General features: G+C 31.6%; 2 protein-coding genes across 7 annotated transcripts in view; one reads left to right on the top strand and one right to left on the bottom strand.

Annotated features, from left to right (window-relative positions):
* The first annotated feature begins 1427 nt into the window (after positions 1 to 1427).
* r-l (rudimentary-like) lies at positions 1428 to 7013 on the top strand. Of its 6 annotated transcripts, XR_011781063.1 has the most exons (5): positions 2170 to 2792; positions 2844 to 3026; positions 3148 to 3336; positions 3398 to 4551; positions 6393 to 7013. XR_011781063.1 is itself a non-coding variant. In XM_040716330.2 (4 exons), exons 2-4 carry the CDS (start codon positions 2859 to 2861, stop codon positions 4445 to 4447), a joined length of 1407 nt encoding a protein of 468 aa, XP_040572264.1. In that variant the 5' UTR covers positions 1470 to 2792; positions 2844 to 2858; the 3' UTR covers positions 4448 to 4764. The 6 variants fall into 6 exon arrangements, 3 of the variants coding, with proteins under 3 accessions (XP_040572265.1, XP_040572264.1, XP_071745976.1); XR_011781065.1 differs by lacking the exons at positions 2170 to 2792; positions 2844 to 3026 and adding an exon at positions 1451 to 1957; XM_040716330.2 differs by lacking the exon at positions 6393 to 7013 and having other exon boundaries at positions 1470 to 2792; positions 3398 to 4764.
* A 3873-nt stretch (positions 7014 to 10886) lies between these two features.
* mtt (mangetout) overlaps positions 10887 to 25763 on the bottom strand; it is a 215547-nt gene continuing 200670 nt past the window's right edge. Inside the window, exons 14-15 of the mRNA XM_040716329.2 lie at positions 19781 to 19947; positions 10887 to 11273 (exon numbers count right to left, since the gene is read on the bottom strand). Coding sequence (XP_040572263.1) covers positions 11128 to 11273; positions 19781 to 19947 — 313 coding nt within the window. The 3' untranslated portion in view covers positions 10887 to 11127. The remainder of the gene's footprint in view (positions 11274 to 19780; positions 19948 to 25763) is intronic.

Here is a 25763-nt window from a genome sequence, read left to right as displayed (position 1 = left end):
GAAATGAAACTCTGAATTTTGTACTATCTAACAGTAAGTATTCAATCTTTTTTTAAATCTAACCCTAAAATATGATTCTATTTTAGCTAAACATATCAAGAATTATGATACACAACTCATTAAATAGTAAAAACAACTGCTTAAATGGTCACAACAACGGGGGTAGTAGCTTTGGATGGTTCGCAACTAGTTTGTCTGAGACTAGTTTCTTCACTTAAAGACTTGGGTATGATCATTAGGTTTTCCAATATTACATAGTCAAGAAATATTACTTCTTTATCACTTAAGGCTTAGCTATGGTTGATAGGCTCCAAGAAATGGTGTTCAGAAAACTCATAAAAGGCAAAAACAACTGCTTAAATGGTCACAGCATTGGGTGTAGCATTATAATTACCAATTGTGTATATATGTTGTTATATAAGCATAAATAGCGGAGAAAAAAATCTTTTTTGATGCTCTTAATAAGTAGTAATATCGCCGGACATTACTACATAATTAGCTTTTGCTCTAAATCTTTACGATGTCATGTTAGAAAACTACAATAAGTCAAGAATGGTTGCCTGAATTGTCTTATCAGTTAAATTTGACTGCATGGATTAACTTTTCTTTTTTTAGATAAATATGAAATAAATGAAAGTGGGGTATTCTAAAAGCTATTCTTACTAAGATTGGAAGAAGATATGGATTGAAATCTAACATTATTTTATGATTTACTTTATTATTAATAATTATTAAAATCTCATCGGTAGAAATATATCTATCCTGTGCACAATTGTATATGCAACTTGCACATAAGGAAAAAGGTGATGATCTTTTGATTAAACTCCACGTCTGGCTTGTATTTTGCAACCTCAAGTTATGACATATTGAACTGAATTCCGATGTTAGAACAAGAATATATTATTTGGATCAATCTATTATTTCAATATTCTGTATTTATAATTTATTGTTATTATTAGTTATATGATTCTAATTGTTTAATTTTGTATATTTAACTTAAATGTATGATGGTTTATTTTTAGTATGTAGATTATATTTAATTTAAGCCTTCTATTTTAAATTTGGAACTTCAAATATATTTCGAAATACTCTTATTTTGTCGTTTTATTAGTTATTTTTCTGAGAAATGGTTCACAATAAATTACTATTTCATGGAGTGTGACATTTCCAAATCTACTGTAACCGATAAAAATCGTCTAAGTCAATTATATGTATTATATCTTTATTAAACATTTTGCTAATAAATACTTTCGTTACACCCCAAAAAAAATCATAATATAAATACTGATGTGATTATCACTGATAATCACATGATAAATACCATGATGTCTTTCCTCGTCTCCTCGCGTTTTTCTCTACAATATTATTAACTAATTTATCACTTACGCTATAATTTATTTGTAAGTCAGGGGGGGGGGGCAAACTATATGTATATAATAATCACGTCATCAGAGACGTCCACCTATTTTAGTGGAAGACATTTTTTTAAATCAGAAAAAAGATTTTTAACTCGTAAATTTTTTTTGAACGAGACTAAATTTCAACAAATAACTGTTTTTTTAGACAATTTGAAACTTTTTTTTATTAGAATAATTATAAAATTTTACAAAAGTGGGGGAGGGGGGCAATGTCCCTATGGTTCCAGCGCTACTTGTGGTTATGGTATTCATATTTGATAAGTTGCAAGCCGCCGTGAGAGGAATGAAATAAACACAAATCCAATTCCTTATGTAGCAATTACATATTTACATATAAGGTGGAATTACTCCGATATCGATCTTCAATTCTACTCTAAGTCCAACAAGGACATCAGCTGAGGTGTTTACCTGTATGTAATTAAACCTTGAATGTAATTAAAGAGTTTTACAATTCACGTCGCCGAAATTCCAAGGGGTAACAGAGTAAATGGAGTCATGGAATGGAGAGGAAGGATTGTAGACGGGAAATTAATATAAAGGTACAGTGTATTTTTTAAATGAAAAAAGACGACATATATAAGGGAGAATAAAGGCTATGATAGAAGAACGTACATTGGTGATGAAAACCAGTAAATATTACCACAATAAGAGATGAACAAGGATAACTCCTGAGCAACCCCTCATTGTTGCTTTGTGTCTTTCATGAGTACAGCCACATAAAATTACTTTATAATTATATCTATATTTTTTCACCTCAAAAATAAAATAATAATGATTAGTGATGTAAATCCTGTGAATTTTTTCGGTGATCCATTTTTTTGGAAATGGTAATCTTAAGAATGAATTTTCTTTTCTTTGGCAGTTGCCATTTAATTCTTGAATAGTGAACATCCTTTCTATAATAGCTTCAATTATATTCAAACCCTGATTAAACATTCGTGTGTGCTCATAAAATACCCTGTGGATTTGTCGAGGGGTTATAATTGAAAGTCCTTGTTAGACTCGGAGATGAATTTGAATAATTTGTGCCAATGTCTTTGTTCAGTTCCTTTTCTCCCTACTCCCTTGTCACAACTGATCTCCTACAAAACATTTATCAAATTATTAGGGTTACAATGTTGATTTTAGGATTCTTTTTTAACATCCCCATTATACATAGCCTAACATAAAGATTTTCATCTCTGAAAATGACTATAGATTTATAAAATAAAAACAATGAAAAGTCTTGCCTGCGCTCTAGGTAATATTTTATACAGCTCTATTAACAACCCTAAACATACCTTCTCAAACTGTTGTTATCCGACCTTACGCCAACGCACTCTGTATAGACTACAAGACTACTACCACGTTTTTTGTTTTTTAAATTTATAACAGGTAAAATACGAATATATGTTGGTATATTATCATCAGTTTCTTGATGGTTAGGTAGTGAAAGAAATAATGTCTTCTGAAATGGAATTATTTGTGAAGAAATTGGTGGATATCGAAGCAATCCGTTTTGGGGAATATGTTTTAAAAAGCGGCATTAAGTCGCCTATTTACTTCGATCTCAGAGTCATCATTTCATATCCAGAGCTACTAAGAGATGCTTCTGATTTACTTTGGAAAGTAAATAACTATCTATTTCTACGAATCGTTAAAGTTTCTTCCTCAAGATTAATTCTTAAACGAATAATAATTACACTTTAATATATTAAGGTACTAATGCGATAATACTTTTTAATTCCAGCTGTTACCTAATAGTTCCAATGTGGACGTTCTATGTGGCGTTCCCTACACAGCATTGCCGATTTCAACTATTATGGGAATAGACCAAAAACTTCCTATACTAATCCGACGAAAAGAAGCTAAGTCATACGGGACAAAGAAAATTATTGAGGGGAATTTTACTCCGGGACAAAACTGTTTAATCGTCGAAGTAAATAAACCATTCATTTACGTCAGTATTTGTTGTCAATTTACATTCTTATGTTTCGTAGGATGTAGTAACGAGTGGAACTAGCGTTTTGGAAACTGCAAAGATCTTAAGGGATCATGGTCTTATAGTGAAGGATGCAGTGGTTGTTCTCAATAGAAACCAAGGAGGTGAAGCGGCCCTCAGAGACAATGATATTCAACTTCATTCTCTTTGTCACATACCCACACTTTTACAAATTTTATATGAGGCAAAAAAAATTTCGCCCGAAATAAAGAAGCAAGTAGAGGACTTTGTTTCTGATAATCAAGTTTACCCTCCTCCCATTCAAGTAAATGATCCTTTTAAAATGACTTACGAGGATAGATTTGCAAACTCAACGAACGCAACTTTAAAGAATCTATGCCGTATAATGGTATGCAAAAAAAGTAACTTGTGCATTGCAGCTGATTTAGATGATAGTAACGAGCTAGAAAAGTTGATACACGCTGTGGGCCCTCACATCATTTGCCTCAAAACTCATTTGGATTTTTTCACCAATGACCAAGATCAAAGGAAATTTATTGAAAGCCTAAAACATCTATCCAAAAAGTATGACTTTTTGATATTCGAAGATCGAAAGTATGCAGACATTGGTGCTACTGTTTCAAAGCAATATAGCAAAGTGGTAGATTTTGCTGATATTGTTACATGTCATGGCCTTCCTGGACCTGGAGTAATTACTGGCTTAAAGAGTGTTGCAAAAGATTTTTCATCTGCTCTTATTGTAGCTCAAATGAGCTCTGATGGAAATTTAGCATCCCTTGATTATGCTCAGCAATGCGCTCAAATGGCCGAGCAAAACCTTGATTTTGTAATAGGTCTTGTAGCTCAATCACGCATCAGTCAGAACGCTGGATTAAGTCAATGGACTCCTGGAGTCAACATTTCTGCAAAAACTGATGGGCTTGCTCAAAAATATGTCTCTCCTGAAGACGCAATACTAGAACGAAAAGCTGATGTGATTATTGTTGGACGTGGAATAACTGGAAGTAATAATTATGCGGAAGCTGCTATTACATACAAAGATATTGGATGGAAGACATATGAACAACGAATCAGCCAAGAAAAGTAGTCACACGAACTCATTGTCTCCATTAATTATTGGAATAACCATATTCTATTTACTCAAGGATACTTATTAGCTTATAACGACACATCCCTCTATGAGGTCATAAAGTAATTATTAAATATAAATTTAGTATATATACAATCTACATATTATGTATTTCTTACAAGAAAGAAACAAACTTAAGAAGGGATGTGTCGACAATTTTGCAATATATTTCAGTTTTTCGAAAGTATTTGAAATGAATAATTTATGTTATATTTACAGTTAGTAGTTTTTTATAGCTCATATTAAAATTGTCAATAAAAGTAGTGAAATAGTTACATACTTTAATTTATATTTTTTACCTACATGGAATGAGTATATTTAGTATAACTTTTTTTAGTAAACAAACGATATATTTTAACTAAGAGGTAAATGCTATATAAATACAATTAATCAAAGGGGTTCCATTTGTTTCATGTCCTTAATTATTATTCAATCAAAAATATAACAAAGATATTATTAATCGTTTGTGCGATTCTTTTATAGCTTAAACCTATATTTTATTGGATAATTAATTATATGTTATTTTATAACGGATCATATTTATTGTTTCATGATAAATAAATAAGATCAATATATTCATAAATCATTTTGTAATCAAACTGGGAGTCTAATTTTTATGCAAATGAAATTACCTTTTTCAATTTTACTGTGTAAAATATAATATGCTCAACTTATTTCTCTAACTAATTTTTTGCTAAATAACACCCCATATGATTGGTTGTAATTTAAGAAAAACTGAATAATTAATAATCTATAAGTTGAAGTAGTACCAATAGTTGAAATTATCATTCTTGGAATAATAATTTTAATAGAATCATTTACTACAAAAGTTTAGTATATTTATCTAAAAGTTTAATATAGAATTATTAACTCCAAATTGTGAGGTTTTGTAGATTATAAAGTTAAAATAATCCGATAATAAAAGGCATTAGGGTGTGTTTTAATCATATAATATGATTCATATTTTAATGTTGAAATATACTATGTTTTTAATATATAATTTTTACTAGTATTCCATCTTTAAGCGTACAAACTTTTGTTGGTTATCTTTAAAAAATAATTAAAGTTTTATATTTCATCTTCAATCCAAACTTAGGTTATAATTGTTATCTCATAAAATGAGAAATTTAAATGAAAAAAAAAGTCATTTTTTTACAATTTATATATATATATTGGCCATTTTATTATTTATACGAAGAAATTTTGGCTATCATACACAAATAATAATGTATAGCTACGCTTTTGATAAAATATTATTAAGCAATATTATAATACAGTATCGAATAAAATACTATATTTGATTTTATATTACAAAATATTTATTTGTAATTCATTTTAAAATTTTTGAAGAAATAATATGATAATGATGGTCTAGGAGTACATAAGAGATAAATAGTAATTGTTATGATTGACTTATTTGGTTAACTATCAGATGACTTGTGGCCTGTTTTCTGTTTCTTTTTGGAAGAAGGGTTGCATGATAAAATTTTGGTAACGACGTGTGTTGTAGGTACTGGCAGTCTTAAGGACTGGTCCCAAAGACCGTCTTAAGACTGGACTGATGTGGATCGAATAAATAAACACCGACAAGTGTGGTTTATAAGAGGTGGGGTGGAGGGGTAGTAGCCCATACACCCAATTAAGGATTTTTTGCTTCTTACTAGAATTTTTTTGGTCTGGATGAAAAAATATTACTCGAAAATAGTGATAGCTATGGATTTTTGAATTATTTATCGAAAAAATTTAATATTTGAAAAAATTTTCAAAAAAAAAAAATCGATTTTTTTTCATATTAATTCCAATTTTTTTTCAAATTTTTTCATTAATATTTGAAATATCATACACTTTTGGATTAGCATATGATTATGTTTCTGTTATGTATTATAGCTTGAGTTCTTTCCAGGCATCATCTCAAAAAGTGATAGAAGCACCTGTACATATAGGAGTCAAAATCGGTCAGAGAGTGTAAATGACAGATCTTGATGCCGACAAAATTAGTGCCGAATATAATTTCAACCAGTATCAACATTATTTCCGATTTCTACAACAGCGACTTCAAAGAGTACCTCAACAAATAAAAAAATCGTATTGTTCTAAAGAAATTGTTCTGTGTCCATATTTGGAAATTAGCTTCAATTCTATGTAAGGTAAATGCCCCAAAAGCTGTATTCAACAACCCCAAAGCCAATTACAACTACAACAACCCCAACAACTGTTGAAAATTGTCTCTTTAAGGAAGATTTTATGTCGCATAGGAAAGAAATATTGCTGAATAGCTTTTGGTTCAGCATAAATGGATTAAATACATCTATGATTTGGTTTGTTTAATTAACTATTTATTATATTTCTAATAATTTCGTATATTTAGATTACATCACAAAAACGACTTGCAAAAAAAAAAAAAAATGACATGATATTTTCTTTGATTGGGTTTGATATTCTTAACGTACATATTTTCTTATTTTGTATTTCATTAATTTATATTTATGTATAAATAAACACGTCTTCTTAATAATTCTAAATATTTTTCAATGTTCTGAATCTTCAATTAATTTTAAACAAATGTTGGTTTATAAAAAATATTATTAGCATTATGTTTCTGGTACATTTCTTCTTCTTTACAGTCGTCAGACTTGGATTTATTTTAAAAATATTCTACCACAGTAGAACAAATTTCCTTGGTATTTACTATAAGTTTTCCATTTGTGTCAAACGCATAATTTACTTACGTTCTGGCCATTTGACTACTTTCCATTTTCTTAAGTCGCTCAAAATTTATATTTTCTTTTGACAGAGACTTATTACTACACCTTATTAGACTTCCTTGGTGTTTAAACATTTTCACCCATTATTTAGCTTCGTCACTAGTACCACCATCTCCATCCTTAAAATTTTCTATAAATTTCATCCTTACTGTGCCTTACACCAAGTTTTATATGTTGTCTCGTCTTGAAGGATCCAAAATTAATTTCAAAGCGTGTGAAGTATTTTTATTTCTCTATTCCTCAATCTATATAAAATTTCTATCCTGATATCTTTTATTATGATGTCCGTCATTTCATACACTAAAAGTTCAATATTCAATTTAAAGATGCCTTTTGAGAGCATTTTTAGTTTTGACAACTTAATTTTTATGGGGTTGTGATGTGAAAGTATTTTTGACAATGTATTATAAACTTCCAGTAAAGAGAGACAAAAAATAATACACCCTTGAGCTCTTAACTATGTAAGTTATCTCTCCTTCTAATTACGAAAGTATGTTTTGGTTTTTCTTAAAATTGCATGTGGGCATCTTCTTAATCTCGAATCCTAAAAATTATTTCACGCCTTTTGTTGTAATTCTTTGTATCTCTTCTTTGGTCTATTACCATATTAAATTCTCTCTTTACAATCCTATCCGCATAATCCCTGTCATCCTCTTCAATTAGCTTTGCAAAAATAGAGTCATAACACTCCGGTGTGTTCTTATTAGGTAATTAGATGGATCATAAGATCTTTAGATGACATTTGCCCCAGGTCACACTAACAGCAAGATAGTTGCTTTCGATATCTGTAAGTATTAATTACGGCAGCCTCTAAATATCTTTGAATTTTTTGTTTTAAAATTTGTATTACTTTTTCCTTCTTTAGCTTAAGTGAAAATGAAACCCTTGAACCCACGGCACTCCTTTGCTACCTTGGAAAAACCTCTAAATCCCCCACTTATAGGAAGTCACGCTTTCTTATATATATTTTCATGTTAAATTGCTTGTAGTTGTCTTAATTTCACTAAATATTGTGTAAATGTATATGAACAAGACATACAATAAAAATGCTAATAAAACAAAACTTTAATATTAAATAATATTTGCAACATCTGGCGTTAAGGGAAATATTAAAAGTGCATAGAAGTGTAACATTGACATTTATTGATCGTTAAAAAGAAAACAGAAAAAAAAAAAGAATTGGATTTATAACTAGAGATGCGAATTTTAGCACTTTGCCACTTCTCCACTTATTAAATAACTTAACTATTAGGGGGTGAGTAAACTAATAAGCAATTAAAGGAACATTGTCTCTTAATGAAATAGAAAAAAAAGTTTAAATTTTGATTACTACTATAATTTGCCACCAGATTTAAGCGGTTTTGTTAAAATTCTATTTAGAGGGTAGGATAACATAAGTTATTTTTTACAATGCGTGGTAACAAGCTGTTGAAGTAGTGGCGAGATGGACGTGGTTTCATTCTAAAAATAAAATCCTTTTTGTCCATTTGTTATTGAAGACTATTTCTTGAATCTAACGTCTGTGATTGCAATCAGCACAACTTTCGAAACAGTTTTAATATATCCCTGAGAGGCCCTGTTCTGGACCGGAAATAAACTGTTCCATAGTATTTTACCATTTTAAAAAACGGCACAAAAATAATAAATACATTTTTTTTTGTTAGATAGTTTGTTTAAAATTTCACTTTTTGGCAAAAAATGGAATCAATTCATGAATTGATTGTCCCAAATATATGGAAATGGCACGAAGCCCACCTTGGAATCCGCACTGGGAGCGACAAAATAGCAATTGTTCGAACTCTAAAACCTAGTTCTCAGACGTTTTTTCGCAAGGTAAGTAACGAATTTGAGGTTTTAATGGGGATTTTGAGACAACAGAAATGCTGTCTGAGGGCAAAGGGGACAGTGACCGGACGATGATGGCCTCAGGGTCAACACTGATGCATACTTGGACGCGCTAGAGAACACTGGGTAGACATTGTTGCCATTGGACATGTGGAATAACGACTCGGTTCTCTACCATACCTCAAAAAAGGTTTCAAAAGGCTCAAAGACAATTTTGACAGCCTCATCTTGCCGGAATTTTGGCCTCCAAACTCCCTGGATCTGAATCTGATTGATTTTTATTGTGTGGGGGCGTGAAAGAATAAAAAAATTAACTGAATCCCCTGCAACACCAAAGACGAACTTATTAGTCGCCTCAAAAAGGAATTCCAGGATTGGACAAGGGACCAAGTGGCGAAGGGCTGCTCGCGCTTTCGGGCTCGTATAAAGACTTTAATTGAGGATGGAGGTAATTTTATTTAATAAAATTAATTAGAATCTATCAAGCTTTCAAAAGTAGTTTTATTTTTTTAATTTGATAGCTGGTTGGAGAGAAAATTGCGTTTGAAAAAACAAAAATGTCCCGCATATAACTTGCGCAGGCTGAATATATTTTATTCTGGGTAGTATATTTTATTAGAATTACTTATAATTTACCAATGTTTAGGTATATTGGGGAAACAAATACCCATGTTTCGCTGATTTGTATTAATTACTGCTGTTTTATTACATATAATTTATAGAATTTGCATCAGCTGAAGCTATTACAATAGTTTTAAATTGAATACAAATTAAGTATAACTAAACATTATTGTATTACAATTACTCCGTCCGACCTAGTCATTGTCTTGTAAGCCTATATACATAATCATAGACCCAAAATAAAATAATAGAAGATTTTGATAGTTGTCTGCTGAATGCATAATTTTCTCTTTTCCAAAGCTATTGTCATTATTCTTTCAATCTTGAAAAGAAACCCACCAAAAAAACATATAACTAATAAGTAGACATTCACTAGTGTTTGAAAGACGAAGAGTACCTCAGATCTTTATAATTACTAGAAGCGGGGTAATTGTTTCTTTCCTTCATTACCTTAGCTGAGAGCAGCTTAGTTAATGAAACGTCATGACAGCATTGCTGATCTTCTCCCAAACATTAGTGAAATTATCAGGATGATCACATTTATTTTCGTTTAAAAAAACAATTAGACGGCTCTATTATTTTCATCTATATATATAATATACAAATCCTTATATAGGAGGGACCAAGTATCCAACCTACGGACATTGAGTTCAAGACAACAATGACTAATTCGTGCGTTGTAAATTAAGCTACGTCGTCCTATTATCAACAATTCTTTTGATTTTATTGTCAATCTTTAATGCTTTTTTCTTTTATCTGGGTAGAAGAAGGGAAAAAATAATAGACGTTGTAAAAAATATTATGTCTGGGTCACAAAATCATACATTTTGGGTTTAAAGTTAATGTTAATTTTTCTCAAGGTAAAAGGAATCAAGATCACACAATCTTAATCCAAAGGCCGAACAAATTTAAGTTGAAATTGTGTTATTCATTGTTAATTAAGAATTGAATAAATGTTTCCCAACCTAGAGCATGATGATTTAATTAAGATCTACTAGTCAGAAAAGTTAATTTTTTTTCTGAAGTTAAAGGATTCTTAAAAGATAAGTTAGTTTAAAAAATATTGATCATTGTCTTGTCCTTGTTTCCTCATCTATCTATCTACCCATTATTTCTACCTCTAGTTTATTTAATATAATTGAATATAGAATTACAGATGTACAATATGATATTGAATTACCATAAAAATAGTTAAGTTTATTCATCTGTAATCGTGAAAAAAAAAAATATATATATTACAAAACTGTCAAGTAATTCATTATTGCAATATAAATACTAAAACACTTATTATTATTATAAAAAAATATGAACATGCAATTAAATATGATTTTTTTTTCTGTTAAAAAATGATCTAGTTATATAAATTATTACACCTATATCAACAATAAATGACCTTCACATAAATGATTAAAGTCTAACGTCAGGAACTTCTTGCGTTAATGAAATTGGAGGTCCTGTAGCTAAATAATTGAGCGTTTGCGTTGAATGAGTAATTGAAGTGTTACTTGCTTGTACTCCGATTGAAGACTTTCTACTTCTTAATTCCACTATCCCTGTAATTGAATTGAAAAATAATTGATACTTATTAAATATATTCATAGGAACATTATGAGTTAATTATATACACACTTTAGAAGCTCAAACTTAATATTTTATAAGTAGGGTTGTAAATCGTAAGCATGTTCGGTATGTAAAAAAATATAATAAAAATTAATATGTAAGTATCTTTAAAAAAATAATCAAATACAATATTTTCCGTTTAAACCTATTTTATCTCATAGATAAAGTTAAAAAAGACACGTGGATACCAAAATAATGTCTCTAGCTTCAATATTAAGGAAGTTATGACCAATTTATCATCGGAGTTTTATCCAATTTTTTCGTACTGTTTATGTTGTAACCTACACCATTTGTTTTCTAATATGATATTTTACTAAAACAACACAACTTTCTTGAACATCAAAAGAATTAAATGAAATTTTCAGGAATTGAAAAAAATAATAATAATAATAATCACACAATGTACTTTATTGCGCAGTAAATAAAGATTGTAGGTGCTTATGTCGGATTAAAAATTTACGCACTTTGGCATTTTCTAACATACCTATTATATCGTAACGCTAACAATTTCAAGAACATTTGAGAGGGGAGCAGGTTAGCTGACATAACACTAAATGAGAGTAGCTGCAAGCGGATATTTTTAATCGTGAAATCATACCCTTGACTACACCTTACACCCCGTTTTTAGTCACCAGGATTAAGGCAAAATTAAGAAATCGATTAGGTCAAACTTGGTATGAGGATTATATATGGCCGCAGTAAGAGACCATTAAATTTTGAGAGGTGAAGGTAACACAAACGAAAAAAATGCATAATCCACCATAACTTTGTAATAAATTCAGATACTTAGCTCAATTTGATTTTAGCGGGAGGTTTTGCACTCAAACCAAACACCCATTCTAGTATGTCAATGTTTTTTTTGGTCACAACTTTTAAATAAACATTATTAATTGCTGGTCAATTTCTTTTCATATAAAATGCTATTTGTCCAATTTTACAAAAGCATAAATCTTTTTTTTTTCCAGTTTTTGTCCGTCACTGTGGGGTTTATATAACTAACTTCCTGGAATAGTTTTAAATAATTTTTCCATGATGTTGAGAATTTAGATCGGTGGTTCCCAACCCGTGGGGCTTAACTCCAACTGGGATCGCCTAAGCCTTCTAAGGTTGTTGTTTGATACCAAATGTACTTGTGTTGTATTCTCGTGTTAATATAAATACTCTTTAATTATAAGTAATAGTAAACTTAACTAAATTTTATTTATAAAATGTCCGGTTGTTCATCATTAACCAAAAGACAAGAATTAGGAAAAGAAAATGTACACAGGGATTTTTTAAGTATGGATATCCTTTCATAGTACAAGCAGTAATTGAAGAGCCATTATGTGTCATTTGCTGAAAACACCATTTTGACGCTAAACATCCTAACCTTGGTGTCAAGGATGTCCAGTATTTCGAAAGCAAAGCTAATGATCTAAAAAAAAAATAATAACAGGTGGATTTTGGTGGCATATAGCAGTCATTAACTTCAAAAATGGTTTTTGTCATTCCTTGATGCGACAAATGTAGTTTAGCAAGGATGTCTTTTTGACACGCTTTAGTGACGACAATTCTTGTTCCTTTCAGTACTAAACCGTTCTCAACAGCTCAGTCTTCGATTATGTTCTTAAATAATCCTACGTAATGATTTTCTACTCTTTCTTTTTCTTTCAGTCCACATTCCACGAATTGTACGAGTGCTCGATAGTCTTCATCCGCTTTTGCTATATTTCGTATAACTTTTTTAATGATTGGATCTACGAAACCAATATTTCGGTTTTTATTATGTATTACAGCTACTCTAATTACGGCTAATCTAATTCTGTCTTTCATTCCACTTTCTAATTCTTCTTCTTCTCTTTCAAGATCATCTACTGGAGCTCGTGACAATGCATCTGCAATAATATAGTATTTTCCATTCTTCAATGATACATTGAACTGGTAATGTTGAAGGCACATTCTAATCTTCTGTACTTTGGCATTTTCTATTTGGTTTAATGAATAGTTTTAAAATAATGGAGAAATAATGATGATCAGTTATTACTTCGAAGTGTGGTAGTCCACCAAGGTAAATATGACATTTTTTAATGGCCCACTTCAGGAAAAGGGATTCTAACTCGATCATCACTCGATTCTGTTTCAGCCATAAATCTCGAAATCTCGCGGTTGTATGAAATTGAATCCAAGACCTTTGGATCTTGAAGCGTCTGTCTCTAAACGTGTTTCTCTCAACAGATCAAACAGTGCTACGATAGGTGACTTAAATAAAATATCTTTAAGATTGTCCATCGTATGTGAGTGAACTAACTCCCATTTGAATTCATTCTTTGTCTTCAACAAGTCTCTCAATGGTTCGGCCACTTTGCTCAATTTTGAGTTAAAAGATGTTAATTGATTAGCCATACCCATAAGTGATTTTAATTCTGTTCTATTTGTAGAAGTGGGAAATTTGCGAATAGCATTCAATTTATCTTCGTTGACGGCAATTCCGTTCTTATTGATTTTGTAACCGACAGAATCAATTTCTTTTTTCGCGAATTGAATTTTCTCTAGACCTAATGTGATTCAAAATTTTAGGACTCTTCTTACACTCTTAATATGATATTTAGTATCTTAGTCGTCAACGAGGTTATTATCGACTACTTTATGAACATTTGGTATGCCTTCTAATGCTATGTCACACCGACTATTATACGTGTCTCCCGTAGAAATAAATCCCATAGGAACACTCTTAAAGTAATATCTTCCGTATGGAGTAATAATAGTTTTTAATTTCTGGCTTTTCTCTTCTAGGGAATTTCGTATTGAATCCAAGCCCTTTGGATCTTGAAGCGTCTGTCTCTAAACTAAATTAGCATCCATTATCTCAATTGGTACTTTATAGTTTTTAATTTCTGAATAGAATTTATTACCCTGACGGAGTTCTGCTTCGATGATTTACACAACTTCTTGCAAAATATATTTACCTTTTACAGCTCAGGCATTCACTATTCGTCACTGGATAAGGCATTTTATTTCTATGAGGATAATCAAATCCACATTTACCCCAAAGTTTACTCCCACTTCTCTCCAACGATTTTCATCGACTGATATTCCTTCATTGAAATCCCTTCCTGTCGACGTATTTCCTATTTGCATTTACTCCACTCCAGTCGTTCAAGCTGTTCTGGGTTTTCTTCGCTGTCTCAACCGTTTTACAAAGGGTAAGTATGTCTTTCAAATCTAATTGAGGAGTTTTCTCTAAATGGTTCTGTTGTATTTCATCATCGTTTGTTCTACATACTACTAACGATACAAGCTAATCCTCTGGTTTAATTTCGTAAATTTCAGCTTCTTCTCCTAGAACTTTTAACCCACAATAAAATTCGTGGAATGTTTCTAAGGCCCTTGTTTCCTCCTGAATAATTTATTTGGTGTTGCTGCAATTTGTCTCTTTTCTTTTAGGTATGTGCATATGTCTTTTAGGACTTCTTCGATGAATTTGCTTGTATTTGCGGGAATATCCATATTATATCGGATTTTTGTAATGAATTCTGTTGAACAACAAGTCCAAAATATACAAATTTGTGCTTCCCTTGTTTTTTTACACATGTGGGTGAAACAAACTTAATTATTCCTAATCTCCCATCACCTAAGGAAGTCAGAATATCAGATTCCATCTTCAATTTGATTTGGTGGTTGTATGTGAATTTTAGGAGAATTGTGTCTGGTGGAATCGCTCGTTTTTCCAGGTACTCACCTGCTCTCTAAATATTCATCTATTTGAGCTTCAATATGAATTAATCTCTATTCTATGTCAATGGACTTTTCTACTTCAAGTTCATATTCCGGAGAAGATTCCTCAAGAAGCACACACAAATCCTCTGTTTTCTTCTTAAATTTCTCAGAAGTTTTTCTGATTATTTCCAACGTCCTCTTAATTTTAAAAGTATTCGAGCATCATCTTCCAGGAGCTTTTCGATACTCATTATTTGTGCGTCAAACAATCTTATTTGCAAACCACTAGATCTTCGAAGATCGATTCATGGAGATGTTTAACCTATTTTGATCATCTTTGGAATAAGGAGTCTATCTTCACCTAGGAGTTCTTCCGTACCTCTGGTCTCACGTTACCTAGGACTTCTTCTTCTTTTTATAAAAATCTTCGGAGTTCGATTAGGACTGCCAACTGTGCAATGCGTTATCCAATCCTACCTCGGATATATTCTTATAATAATCACGGAATAAATAAGAGACACTTCTACAAAGGTACGCGCATATTACATATCTATTTATATTCTAAACTCGGTAAGAAGTCACTCACAATAACAATCACAGATTACATAGATACATATATATAACAGGAAGAGCACCCCACCTCATTTTATCCTTGGAGTCACTGCAACTTGGCAAATGTTATGAAGGGGTCACGGCGTTGATGAAGGAAATATCTTTAGTAAGATATTTTCTATATTTATTATGTAAATATTTAATTACTCCATGAAGTTACCCAAACTTAATTAAATTCTCATTTGTAATTTATCACAAATTTTAATTACATTGGGGAATTTTCAATGCATTTATGCATGGATTTTTTTATAGATGACATTATATTTATCGTCTATATTGATATAGCAAAGTCTGTCTGTCTTTCTTCCACTAATCCATAGAGTCATTCTCAATCTACAATATAGTAATGTATTCATATTAATAAAATCTCGAAGGCGTTTTGCACGTAGTATCGAGCGTGCCCTTAATATTAAAAAATATATATAGGGTGTGGTCGATGTTCAACAACGAACTTAGAGTGCATGCGACAGATTTGCATGCGCAGATATGGAGCTATATGTTTATTTGGTGGCTAGACAGAAGTGTTCGGCCATAGTTACAAAAAATGGTATTGATCAACGAAGTATTTATTTCACAATCATGGAAAAGGAAGAATGCCCTTGTTGCGATTCGGGCCGGGCAAGACAATGTCCTTACAAAATTTGGCTTTCAAATTTTACTCTTAGAAAATAGAAAATAATACAATGTTGATTACTAAATAAATGGACCCTGTATATGTATATGTTTTTAATGAAAAACAAACAAAAAAAACAAAAAAACCAATAGTTCCGAAATAGTAATAGTAATTTACAATGGAAAATAAGAAAAACTTCATTTTAGGGATTATTCTATGTATAATGTATTTATGTAAATGGGAATGTCATACTTATTGTAAAAATAATGGTACGATTATATAGAATAGACATACAATTATACAAGGTGGGCATAATAATTTTCTTTTTTTCAAAACACAGTTTTATAAGTTAAAAAAGTTTTATTTTAGTTTCCATGATGATAATCGACATTTAAAGTTTTGGATTATACATTTTTGAAAACCATATCAGATGGAGTCGTCCGTACACTGAATTTCAGTGATTTCAATACCCGGTGAGTTTTTTTTTTTTTCGTTCCTCTTTAAAAAAACTTTTAATTAAAAAGTTTTACAGGGACAGTTATTTTATACAAAAGGATGCAAAATAAAATTCACAAGATGATTAGTAAATACAGTAATAGGCGATTTTGCAAAGGTCCAGTTTTTTTCCAGAATAAATTCGGATTAAAATTACTTAATTTAGACAAACTGTACCAATTTACAGCGGGTTTGATGGCACCAACTTTAACTCTCTAACATCAATTGTTCTTTGTATCAAAGAAGTTAAAGCATTTAACAGATTTTCAGGAATAGTAACAATGAAAACTTGGAGACTAATTAAAATTAGTTAATTTTTATGAAATATTCTGTCAAACCCTTTATTTTTAAAATTATTTTTCACGGTAAGCGCATGTTCATTACCACTTTAAGGAATGATAGCGATAGTCTATAAACAAATGAAAACTAGCCGATCTCGCAACTACTTTTACAGCCCGATTACGATGTATGCGTAATTAAAAAAAGTTAGGTTTGTTGTTCCCTGTATTTAAGTTATAGTTTTCTTTAGAAAACAATGACAGCCTTCTGGTGTATAGTGTTTTGTTCCAGTGTTTACAAAGTCCCTTTTTTTAATTGAATGTATTCAGTCATAAATTAATATGATATCCAACATTTACCCTGTTGATTATAAAAATTCTTTAAATTATCATACAGATATTAATATTGGGAGAATGAGATTAATGTTAAATAAATGATTTAAAAAAGGATACTTTTGCAGTGATTTTCATAATAAAATCACAAAAACAACCATATCAGTAATATACTAACGGAGAAGTCCTAGATTTTCTCCTCTCTATTCATGTTCAATGTACAAAATGGGGACCCAAACTTGTTGTAGTATGACTTAATTACGAAAAACGTGATTTTCATGGAATCCAGAAAATACAAATCAAAACCAATTTGTGATATGTTTAAAACCTTTATTTATCTATATTTTTATTCAATATTTTTCCCTTAATAAGGATTAACAGCCTCGACATGCATGCAAATATATTCGTAGCTCTTGACAATGAAGGCTATCAAAGGTGTACCAGACTGTCATGATCGATGCTTGGAGCGAATCCAAAATTGGAAGAGAGATGCGGCATACGGTACATTATTCCCCTAGACGCTCTGAACTGCAAAGTCTAGGAGGTTGAAGTAAGGCCAAAAGTAAACCATATTGTTGCTGCAGAAGTTTTGGTTGTTCTTAGCTTAATGGGGAGGGCACTTTTTAATGATGTAGGCAGTCCAAATGGAGATTCCAACAGTATCTGTATCTTCTTTTTGACATTGTGAAGCACGCGTTACTGTTTATTTTTGTTTCAATTGTCTTTTGGTTGCGTAATATAACAGGGATAAAATCATAATTATACGATGCTTCAAGTTTGGGGGACCCCTCTGTAGATGCTACCACTGTAGTTTATGTAAATAAATAATTTTATTTTAATAAATATTTTTACATTTATTTTATTAACTCCCTCATCAATAATGGCGTTTGTAATATAATTCCGTTAATACCAAATCGTCCATTATCATCTGAACACTTTTAATTTTAAACCTCAAAAAGATATGATTTATAAATTGACGTTAAAATTTTAACAAAATTACGACTATAAATAAAGGTGTGTAAAGCTCTCTGAATCATTAATGTAACCACCCTCAGCGGCAATAATGGCTTCTAGGCAGCGTTTGAAGTCCTGACACCTGTTGCAGATGTTGTCATTTGTCATTGTGTCCCAGTACTTGCTGACAGTAGCTTTGAGTGGGTTGGATGCCCAAAAGGTGGCCAAAAGTTTAAAAAAGGAGATCAAAAGTGTCTTAAAATGGAGGAGAAGGGTTTTTTCATTCCAGGTGTCAAAAGGGGAATCTCCATCCTCACAAGGCTCTTTCCAACCACTTTTTTGATAGTTTTTGTGACAGTCTGTCTGGTATAAAACACTAAGATCTCTTGAATAGGCCCTTATGGGTTTGAAGTGATTGACCTAGGCTGTTTTCTTTAATTTCCCCGGGTCTTATTTAGCCTTTTTGAAAGAACCCTTCTTTCTATACAACTTTTTGGATTTGCTGAAGGCGTAGACAGCGGTCCAGGAAATGTCCCACTGTTTGGAGGGTGCAAATGGAAATTCATCGATCATGTTCAATGTCATTTTCTCGACTTGAACGTAAGCTAGAGAGCTCAGACTTATTTTGTTTTAAAACGAATTTCTTATGCTTAAATATACTTAAATATGAATTAATTACCATCACTCAAACTTAATTAATTATTGAATTAGTAAGTGTTCAGATTTTGATGGACAACCCGGTTTTGACGGAATTTAATGAAACTTTAAGATAGGAAAAAAACTAAAAAATATAAAATTATGTATTGCTTTGGTTTATCATTTTTGTATAATAATATATACTTAATTATATTAACATAAATAATCCAATATTTAAATTGTTTTTCTCGGAATTTTCAAACGGAAAAATCGATTAAAAATGCTTTTTATGTATTATTAGATAATTATTCAAAAGAAAAACCCTTCAATATAATTGAAATAGAAATTTGAGTATAATTTAAATAGAGTTGTAAAAGTATGAACATATCACGATATTTTTGTAATTATTTTCCAAAAGGTTATCATTATTCTTTGATCCTACATCTAAGTATAAAATACGTGAACTCATGGAGAATGGAGATTTATATCGAGAATCGGTTTGAGAGTTATAAATTCAAGTTCTTGTTGGACTCGGTATAGAATTGAGGAACGACATCGTAGTCATTCCTGCCTATATCATTGATGGATACAGAGTGGATATTTGTGTTTATTTGCTTTCTCTGATAGTTGATTGCAGATAATCTAATAAATACAAATCACCTCTGTATCCAGTAAGGATATAGGTAGGAACTACTACGATGTAAACTGCTCTCCACCCAAAGAGTTTCTGTTTCTTTTTTTAAACATACCTGTGGGGATCTTCTTTACAAGTACAAGCTTAAGTGGTCTTACATATTACAAAATATTAAAGCAAATTTCTTACCATTTTTATAATACTGATCTGACTTTGGAGTTGTTCCTTGGTAGTTAAAGTACTTTGGAACTTTGGAGCTCTTCATAATACTTTGACGAATATTTTTCTCTGGATGTAAGAGTATTATATATAACTTTGGAATAAAGAGGCATGCCACCGTTACACTCGCTGATAAACTGAGTAAAAGAAAACAGACCATACATTAGTTTTGGATGATATATCTAAAGTATAAATATTTAAATCTAAACATCTAAATAGCACTCGGCGTTACTTCACCAACACAAAAATTGATACTGTATTTTTGTGGTGTCAACTGTCGATTTTTCTGCTTCTTTTTCTATAATCAGGGGAAATTGACATAGAAATAGTGAAAAAATATATCATTAAAATATATATAAACTATCTATTTGAATGGAAAGTTAATTTTATTGGATAATCCGTATCCATACTACTATAAATCATTCATTTAAAATTATAAATCCATTTTTTTTGGGTGCAACTTGTACAATTTGCTTAAACAAATTAAAACTTGAACAAATTAAAAACTTGTACACAACATACATAAGTAATAGTAATGAAAATATAATCTAATGTTTCAAGAAAGCCAGGGATAGGATTTTTGGAGAGTGCAAGGAGAAAGAGGGAGTTTTACTCTTACGGTATTACTAAATGAATACCTTTTGTTAATTCAATTACAGTTATAAAAATGAGAACATTCTACATTTAAAATAACAATATTTTATTTATTACAACTTATACTACTTTTTCCCAGTTATTGTTACAAACATTATACTACATATTTTTTTCGTACGTTGTACAGTAGGGACACACACTAGACTTTAATAATTACATTTAAAATCCCAAAAATATTCTTAATTCTGTGCTGTCACTTTTAATTCCAAGACAGTAGCTTTCAGGATTAATTGAGAAACACTTTCCAAAAAAAGTTATGTTTGTAGAATAATGACTTATTTTACTAATAGGGTTTTTTTTTCGTGCCTTACACACATATGTTTCTTGTCGACAAGCTTTATCTGATATAATTGTGACTATTGCCAACAGGTATTGAATAATACCTAGGTGGTAAGAATGAACCAACTATCAATTGATTTTGGCCTTTCTTTTCTTTCTTTTGGGAGGAAATGTTGCGAGATAGAATAATAAATAGGGATGTTACTAAAATAATTTTGAAAATTATCCTTTCAGAAATAATTTAATTTTAAAAATAAGAAAATTATTTCTTTAACAGTCTTGTAAATTCGAATAGTTTAAATTAGATGCATGTCTGAGGAATTCCTGAGACTGAGCCACCAAAACATTTAGGGTTTAATTACACTCTGGTCAAGACTCACAGTTCTGAAAATCATTGACAAATTGAACAATAGATTTTCAAATAGATTTCTTTATAGTCTTTAGCCTGCATAGCTTATTGTTTAAGATTTGATAATGATAAAAATTGTGTGGCATTAAATTTTGTATAAACTATGTCCCTTACACTTTTACATTTACAACATTTATAATTCAAAATGAAGATATATATGAAAGTCGTTCCATGCACTTCTTAAAATATGCAGTAAAATACTTGGCAAAATAAATTAAAGTTATTCCTTCTGTTTGATTGATTGTCCAAAAGGGATTCATTTTTAACATCAAGCGTGTGTAGCTATTGCTCATCAATTATTTTTAACAAGAAAATATAATATTAAATTGACTTTAGATGAGGTTTAGAAACGAACGTGTATAGGTAAAACTCAGTCAGGGAGCCAGAGCAGGATTAAAGTAGTCATGGGTCCCTAGTCTATTTTTTCTCTGGGCCCCTTATGCATCATGTTATCCATGAAAAAAGTAATTTAAAACTCCTTTATTATAAAAACCTTTATTTGTAACAAAAATACTACAGAAAGTCATTTAAAATACATCAGCAAGCTTAACACACATTCAGGTTTCTGAACCATGGCACATCTGCTGCAGCAGCAGACAAGACCACCTTGCACAAATCAAGCAGTGGGGTAGAATGATACAGTTTCAAGAAAAAACATAATACCGCAGCAGAAAACCTATTTGTGTGTGTGGCAGCAATGTAACAGAACTGCAGCCTTGTAAATACACACAACTTATTTTCCCAGGGATCTCTTTCTTGTTTTCCTGGATTAAAAGTCTTTGATGAGGCTGATAAAATCCAGTTTTCTAAGAATTTAACTCTCAATGTTCATCAAAATCAGGTAATTGAGTCTGTTTGGCCCATTGTGGATCTCAGATTATTCTTTACAAGTCCAAGTTTTCAAAATGAACGCTCCCCATTGGCATTGGTAACAGGTGAAGTCAAAAAGAGTCTCAGTGCTATATCAACATTCGGAAACAATGACTGTAGTCTCCGTCCTCTTAAATGACTCAGCAGTGACCTAGCTGAGGTGTCATCCTGCCCCTTAATGAATTCTTTGAACTGTTCAATTTCAGCCACAAAATCTTCTTCCAGATCACCTAAATATTCCCTTTGGAGATCCGCTGCTCCTGAACAGAGGTCTTATGTAGAGATAGATGGAGTATTGTTCAGAAATCCACATGTGTCCTGAACATGTGTGTAGGATTGATACCTCCAATCTATTTCAGCAATGAGACGATCTATGGCAACAATGAACACTGTCGCTCTGAGCCTGTTACGGCTATGACAGCTCACAGTACGGTTCAGTTGCCTCATCTGCTCGTTATTTTCTTTGTCTGTGTGTGTCTACTGTATATTGTTTGGTCACTGTCGGAGACATGGTTTTGCTTCACTCCCAAAGTTTTAAAAATAATCACGTAGGTTGTCCACATAATGAGCTGATCCAATTGACAGCATTACATAAATCCAGTTACACAGTTACTGGTACTAGTACTGGTGTTATGGAAACGTTGGAGTATTATGTTTCACAGGAATTCATTCTCTTTCTTCTCTATTTTACTGTAGAGTGCCCTTTCTTCATTTTGAGTTATAAGATTTTGTCTTGAGTAATTACTTAACATCAGTAAGGACTCTTGGATCATAGTTCTGGTTCAGTGGTTTTTTCACTTGTGTGTGTGCTGACCAACTTGTGTCAGACATACCTTTTCAAATTTATATTCTGTGGTTATAATTGGGCCGTAAACCCGCTATAATAACCTGCTAACGGGATGGGTATTTGGAGGAAAAATAAAAATAGTGTCTGTACGAAGTTAAAAAATTCCACCGACTCCAGGCAGCAGTTAACACTCTTAATTAAGTGTGTGTGCAGCGCACGGTACCCATTCAGCAAAAGGGTTAATCTGTTTAATGCGTGACTGAAGGGCACTGTAAATACCGGACATATTGGCGGCATTATCATAGCATTGACCTCTGCAGTTATTTTTATCAATATCCATGTCCTGCGAAACACCAATAACAGACAGGGAGAGTAACTCAACTGAGTGACTTTCAATAGGCAGAAACTTTAAAAAAATCTTCAATCCTGCCATCGGGTGACACATATATCATGATGAATATCAGCTGGTCTATGTGGGTCACATCTGGCGTGGAATCGACACATCTTTTAAAAGTAATTTGCCACTTCTATTTGCCTGATGATCTCTAAAAGGACCTGCTCCCCATAGGCTCAATAAACTCCAAACATGTTGTTGAAGACAAATAGGAAATTGTTCCCTTAACAGGATTGCCATATTTTTCAATGGGTTTTTCAGAAATGGGTCAAGCTCAGCGATGATTGCCAGAACTCCCATGAAATCCCTATTATCAGCTTGCCCTCTAAATGGTAGTCCTCGCTCCGCCAAAAACTTAACCACAGCAACCACCCTCTTTAAAACTTCCGTCCAGTATTCACATTAACTGTCAAATTGTTTATTTATTTCAGTATCAATGCATCCAGCATCAGCACAGCGTGTAACATAGACTACCATTGTCTTTTTGTGGCTCTTCGATACTTCATGTTCAGCAAGGCGTGCGGTTGCTTTCTTCCAGTCACTATAGCTAGTCGTGAAAGCTGACTGAATAATTTTCATGCGAAACAAAATACAGATCCTTTTGAGGGGGGAATGCAGGAAACATTCTCTTTCTACACTTTCATTATTTGCCAGTTTTCTTGTAAACAAAGCTTTAGGAAAGTATCTTTTTTGGTGTTTGTGTTGTCTTAGAGATGCAGCCACATTTTCATCTTTATTCTGATGTTTCAGGTCCCATTTTAATCCAGTATTTCCTCATATCTTCATCAATTGTCTCCCACTACGCAGGATCCGAGCTCCAGGTAACGTCAACAGGATTGCTGCCGTCGTGTACACTCTCTGTAGTAACAAATGGATACACTTACGGAGGGATTAGCAGAGGGTAGCACATCATGGACACAAGAAGCACCACCCACTGTGTCTGCTGGTTCTGTTCTCAAACCCTCAGTCTCACACTCGAACACTCTTTATCCGATACTCCACTAAAAATCTACCTAAAGACTCAGCAAAAAACGATATGGGCAATAGATAAGAGACCATAGGACAATAAGGCATAGTTTTACTTTGCCCGTTGCTTCACCTAAAATTGACATTTGGTCGACAGATTTAGTACGCGAGTTGTACATATATATATATATAAGACTTTTTGTTTTTGGCAACTTGAATAATGTTTTTTTGTAATTTTCTCAAGCAGTGTGTTTTTAATTTTTTCATGCTTGTGTAGATTGTGAGTGTGCTCATAAAAACTCTAACACTAATGATTTGTTGGGGAGTTATCTTCTATATTATTCTGGCACAGTTTGGCTGTTTATCAACTCCTAATTAATCTTGGGAATGCCAGTTACTATCGCTAGAATAATTTAAATACCGAACCAAATATAGGAAATGTTTATTTTATAGAGGTAAAGTTAGAAAATAAATTCAAACTTTATCACATAACATTATGTAATACAAATCTTTCTCAAAAACGTATTTTCTTTAAATGATCATTTCTTATTTTATTGATATATTTGTTCATTAAGTTTACTTATAGTATTCTAAAAATAAAATAATATCCAGTCATAAAAATAAATTATTTTTATTAGTAAGATCAGCCTATATCAATTCTTTTTAAATGCATAAATACAACTCACTGATTATTTGATCAATATCAAAAAGTTAATTAAAGTTATTTAATAAGTATATAGAGTGAGCACTCGGCTCACAATCCTCAGCCTAAAATTTTCTCCCCTAAAATTTAATACTTATTTGATTTAGTTATCTCCATTTGTTCAAAAGTTATGATCAGTTATGCTTTTCTTCATTTTGTGCCTCTCAAAATTTAATTTGAGGTATTTGTCTCAATTTATTAAAAAGCTATGGTCCATTTTGAGTTTTTAAAATTTTGTGTGATCTTGAACTTCTACCTTGACCAACCAAATTTAATGAGCTCTTACTTTTAACATGTATAACCTTTCTTTTATCAAGATGGATTCGAAGTTTTTTTTCTGATTTACAAACAAACTGAGGTGAAAACTCTGTTCAACAAGCCTCTGTCTATGGTCATTTTTCTTAAATTGGATTTTTTTATGAAGTATCCTTATTAAACCTATATAAGGGTACCCATTTGTGCTCTGCATCTCAACATGTTCCAGAGTTATGGTCAATTATTTATTTTTCCCGATTTGTTCTAGTTGTAACTTCACCTCTCAAGGCTTAATGTGTCTTTAGACTTAAGATACAGTAAGAGGTACTGTTACTCCTGGGCGATATACTGTTACTCATGTGTGATACTGTAAAGTAACTTTTTGATATTTCCACTCTCGCAATCATTAATGATAAATATGTACATCAATCATTATTTTAGTTTGGATCCCACTCAAAGTAATGTAAATTAAAATTATATTCCTCTTTTTTGGAAATCATATCAAGACCCCTCCCTTGTGTCACCAACTTTGAGGACCAATTTTTTATGTATTAAGTAAAGTTATATCAAAATCCATCAGTAACTTTTGCCATAATCTTGTTGACCAACAAACAGAGACAAACGCAAAATCATTGG

Source organism: Lepeophtheirus salmonis, chromosome 7 (genome assembly GCF_016086655.4).
Source record: "Lepeophtheirus salmonis chromosome 7, UVic_Lsal_1.4, whole genome shotgun sequence".
Classification (NCBI taxonomy): Eukaryota; Metazoa; Arthropoda; class Copepoda; order Siphonostomatoida; family Caligidae; genus Lepeophtheirus; species Lepeophtheirus salmonis.
Note: the sequence above shows the minus strand (reverse complement) of the source record. Positions and strands in the feature narration are given on the sequence as shown.

Coding starts and splice junctions, on each gene's coding strand:
- r-l (XM_040716330.2), top strand. CDS start 2,859: ATGTCTTCTGAAATGGAATTATTTGTGAAGAAATTGGTGGATATCGAA. Junction 3,027..3,147: donor CTTCTGATTTACTTTGGAAA/GTAAATAACTAT, acceptor TTTTAATTCCAG/CTGTTACCTAATAGTTCCAA. Junction 3,337..3,397: donor AAAACTGTTTAATCGTCGAA/GTAAATAAACCA, acceptor TATGTTTCGTAG/GATGTAGTAACGAGTGGAAC.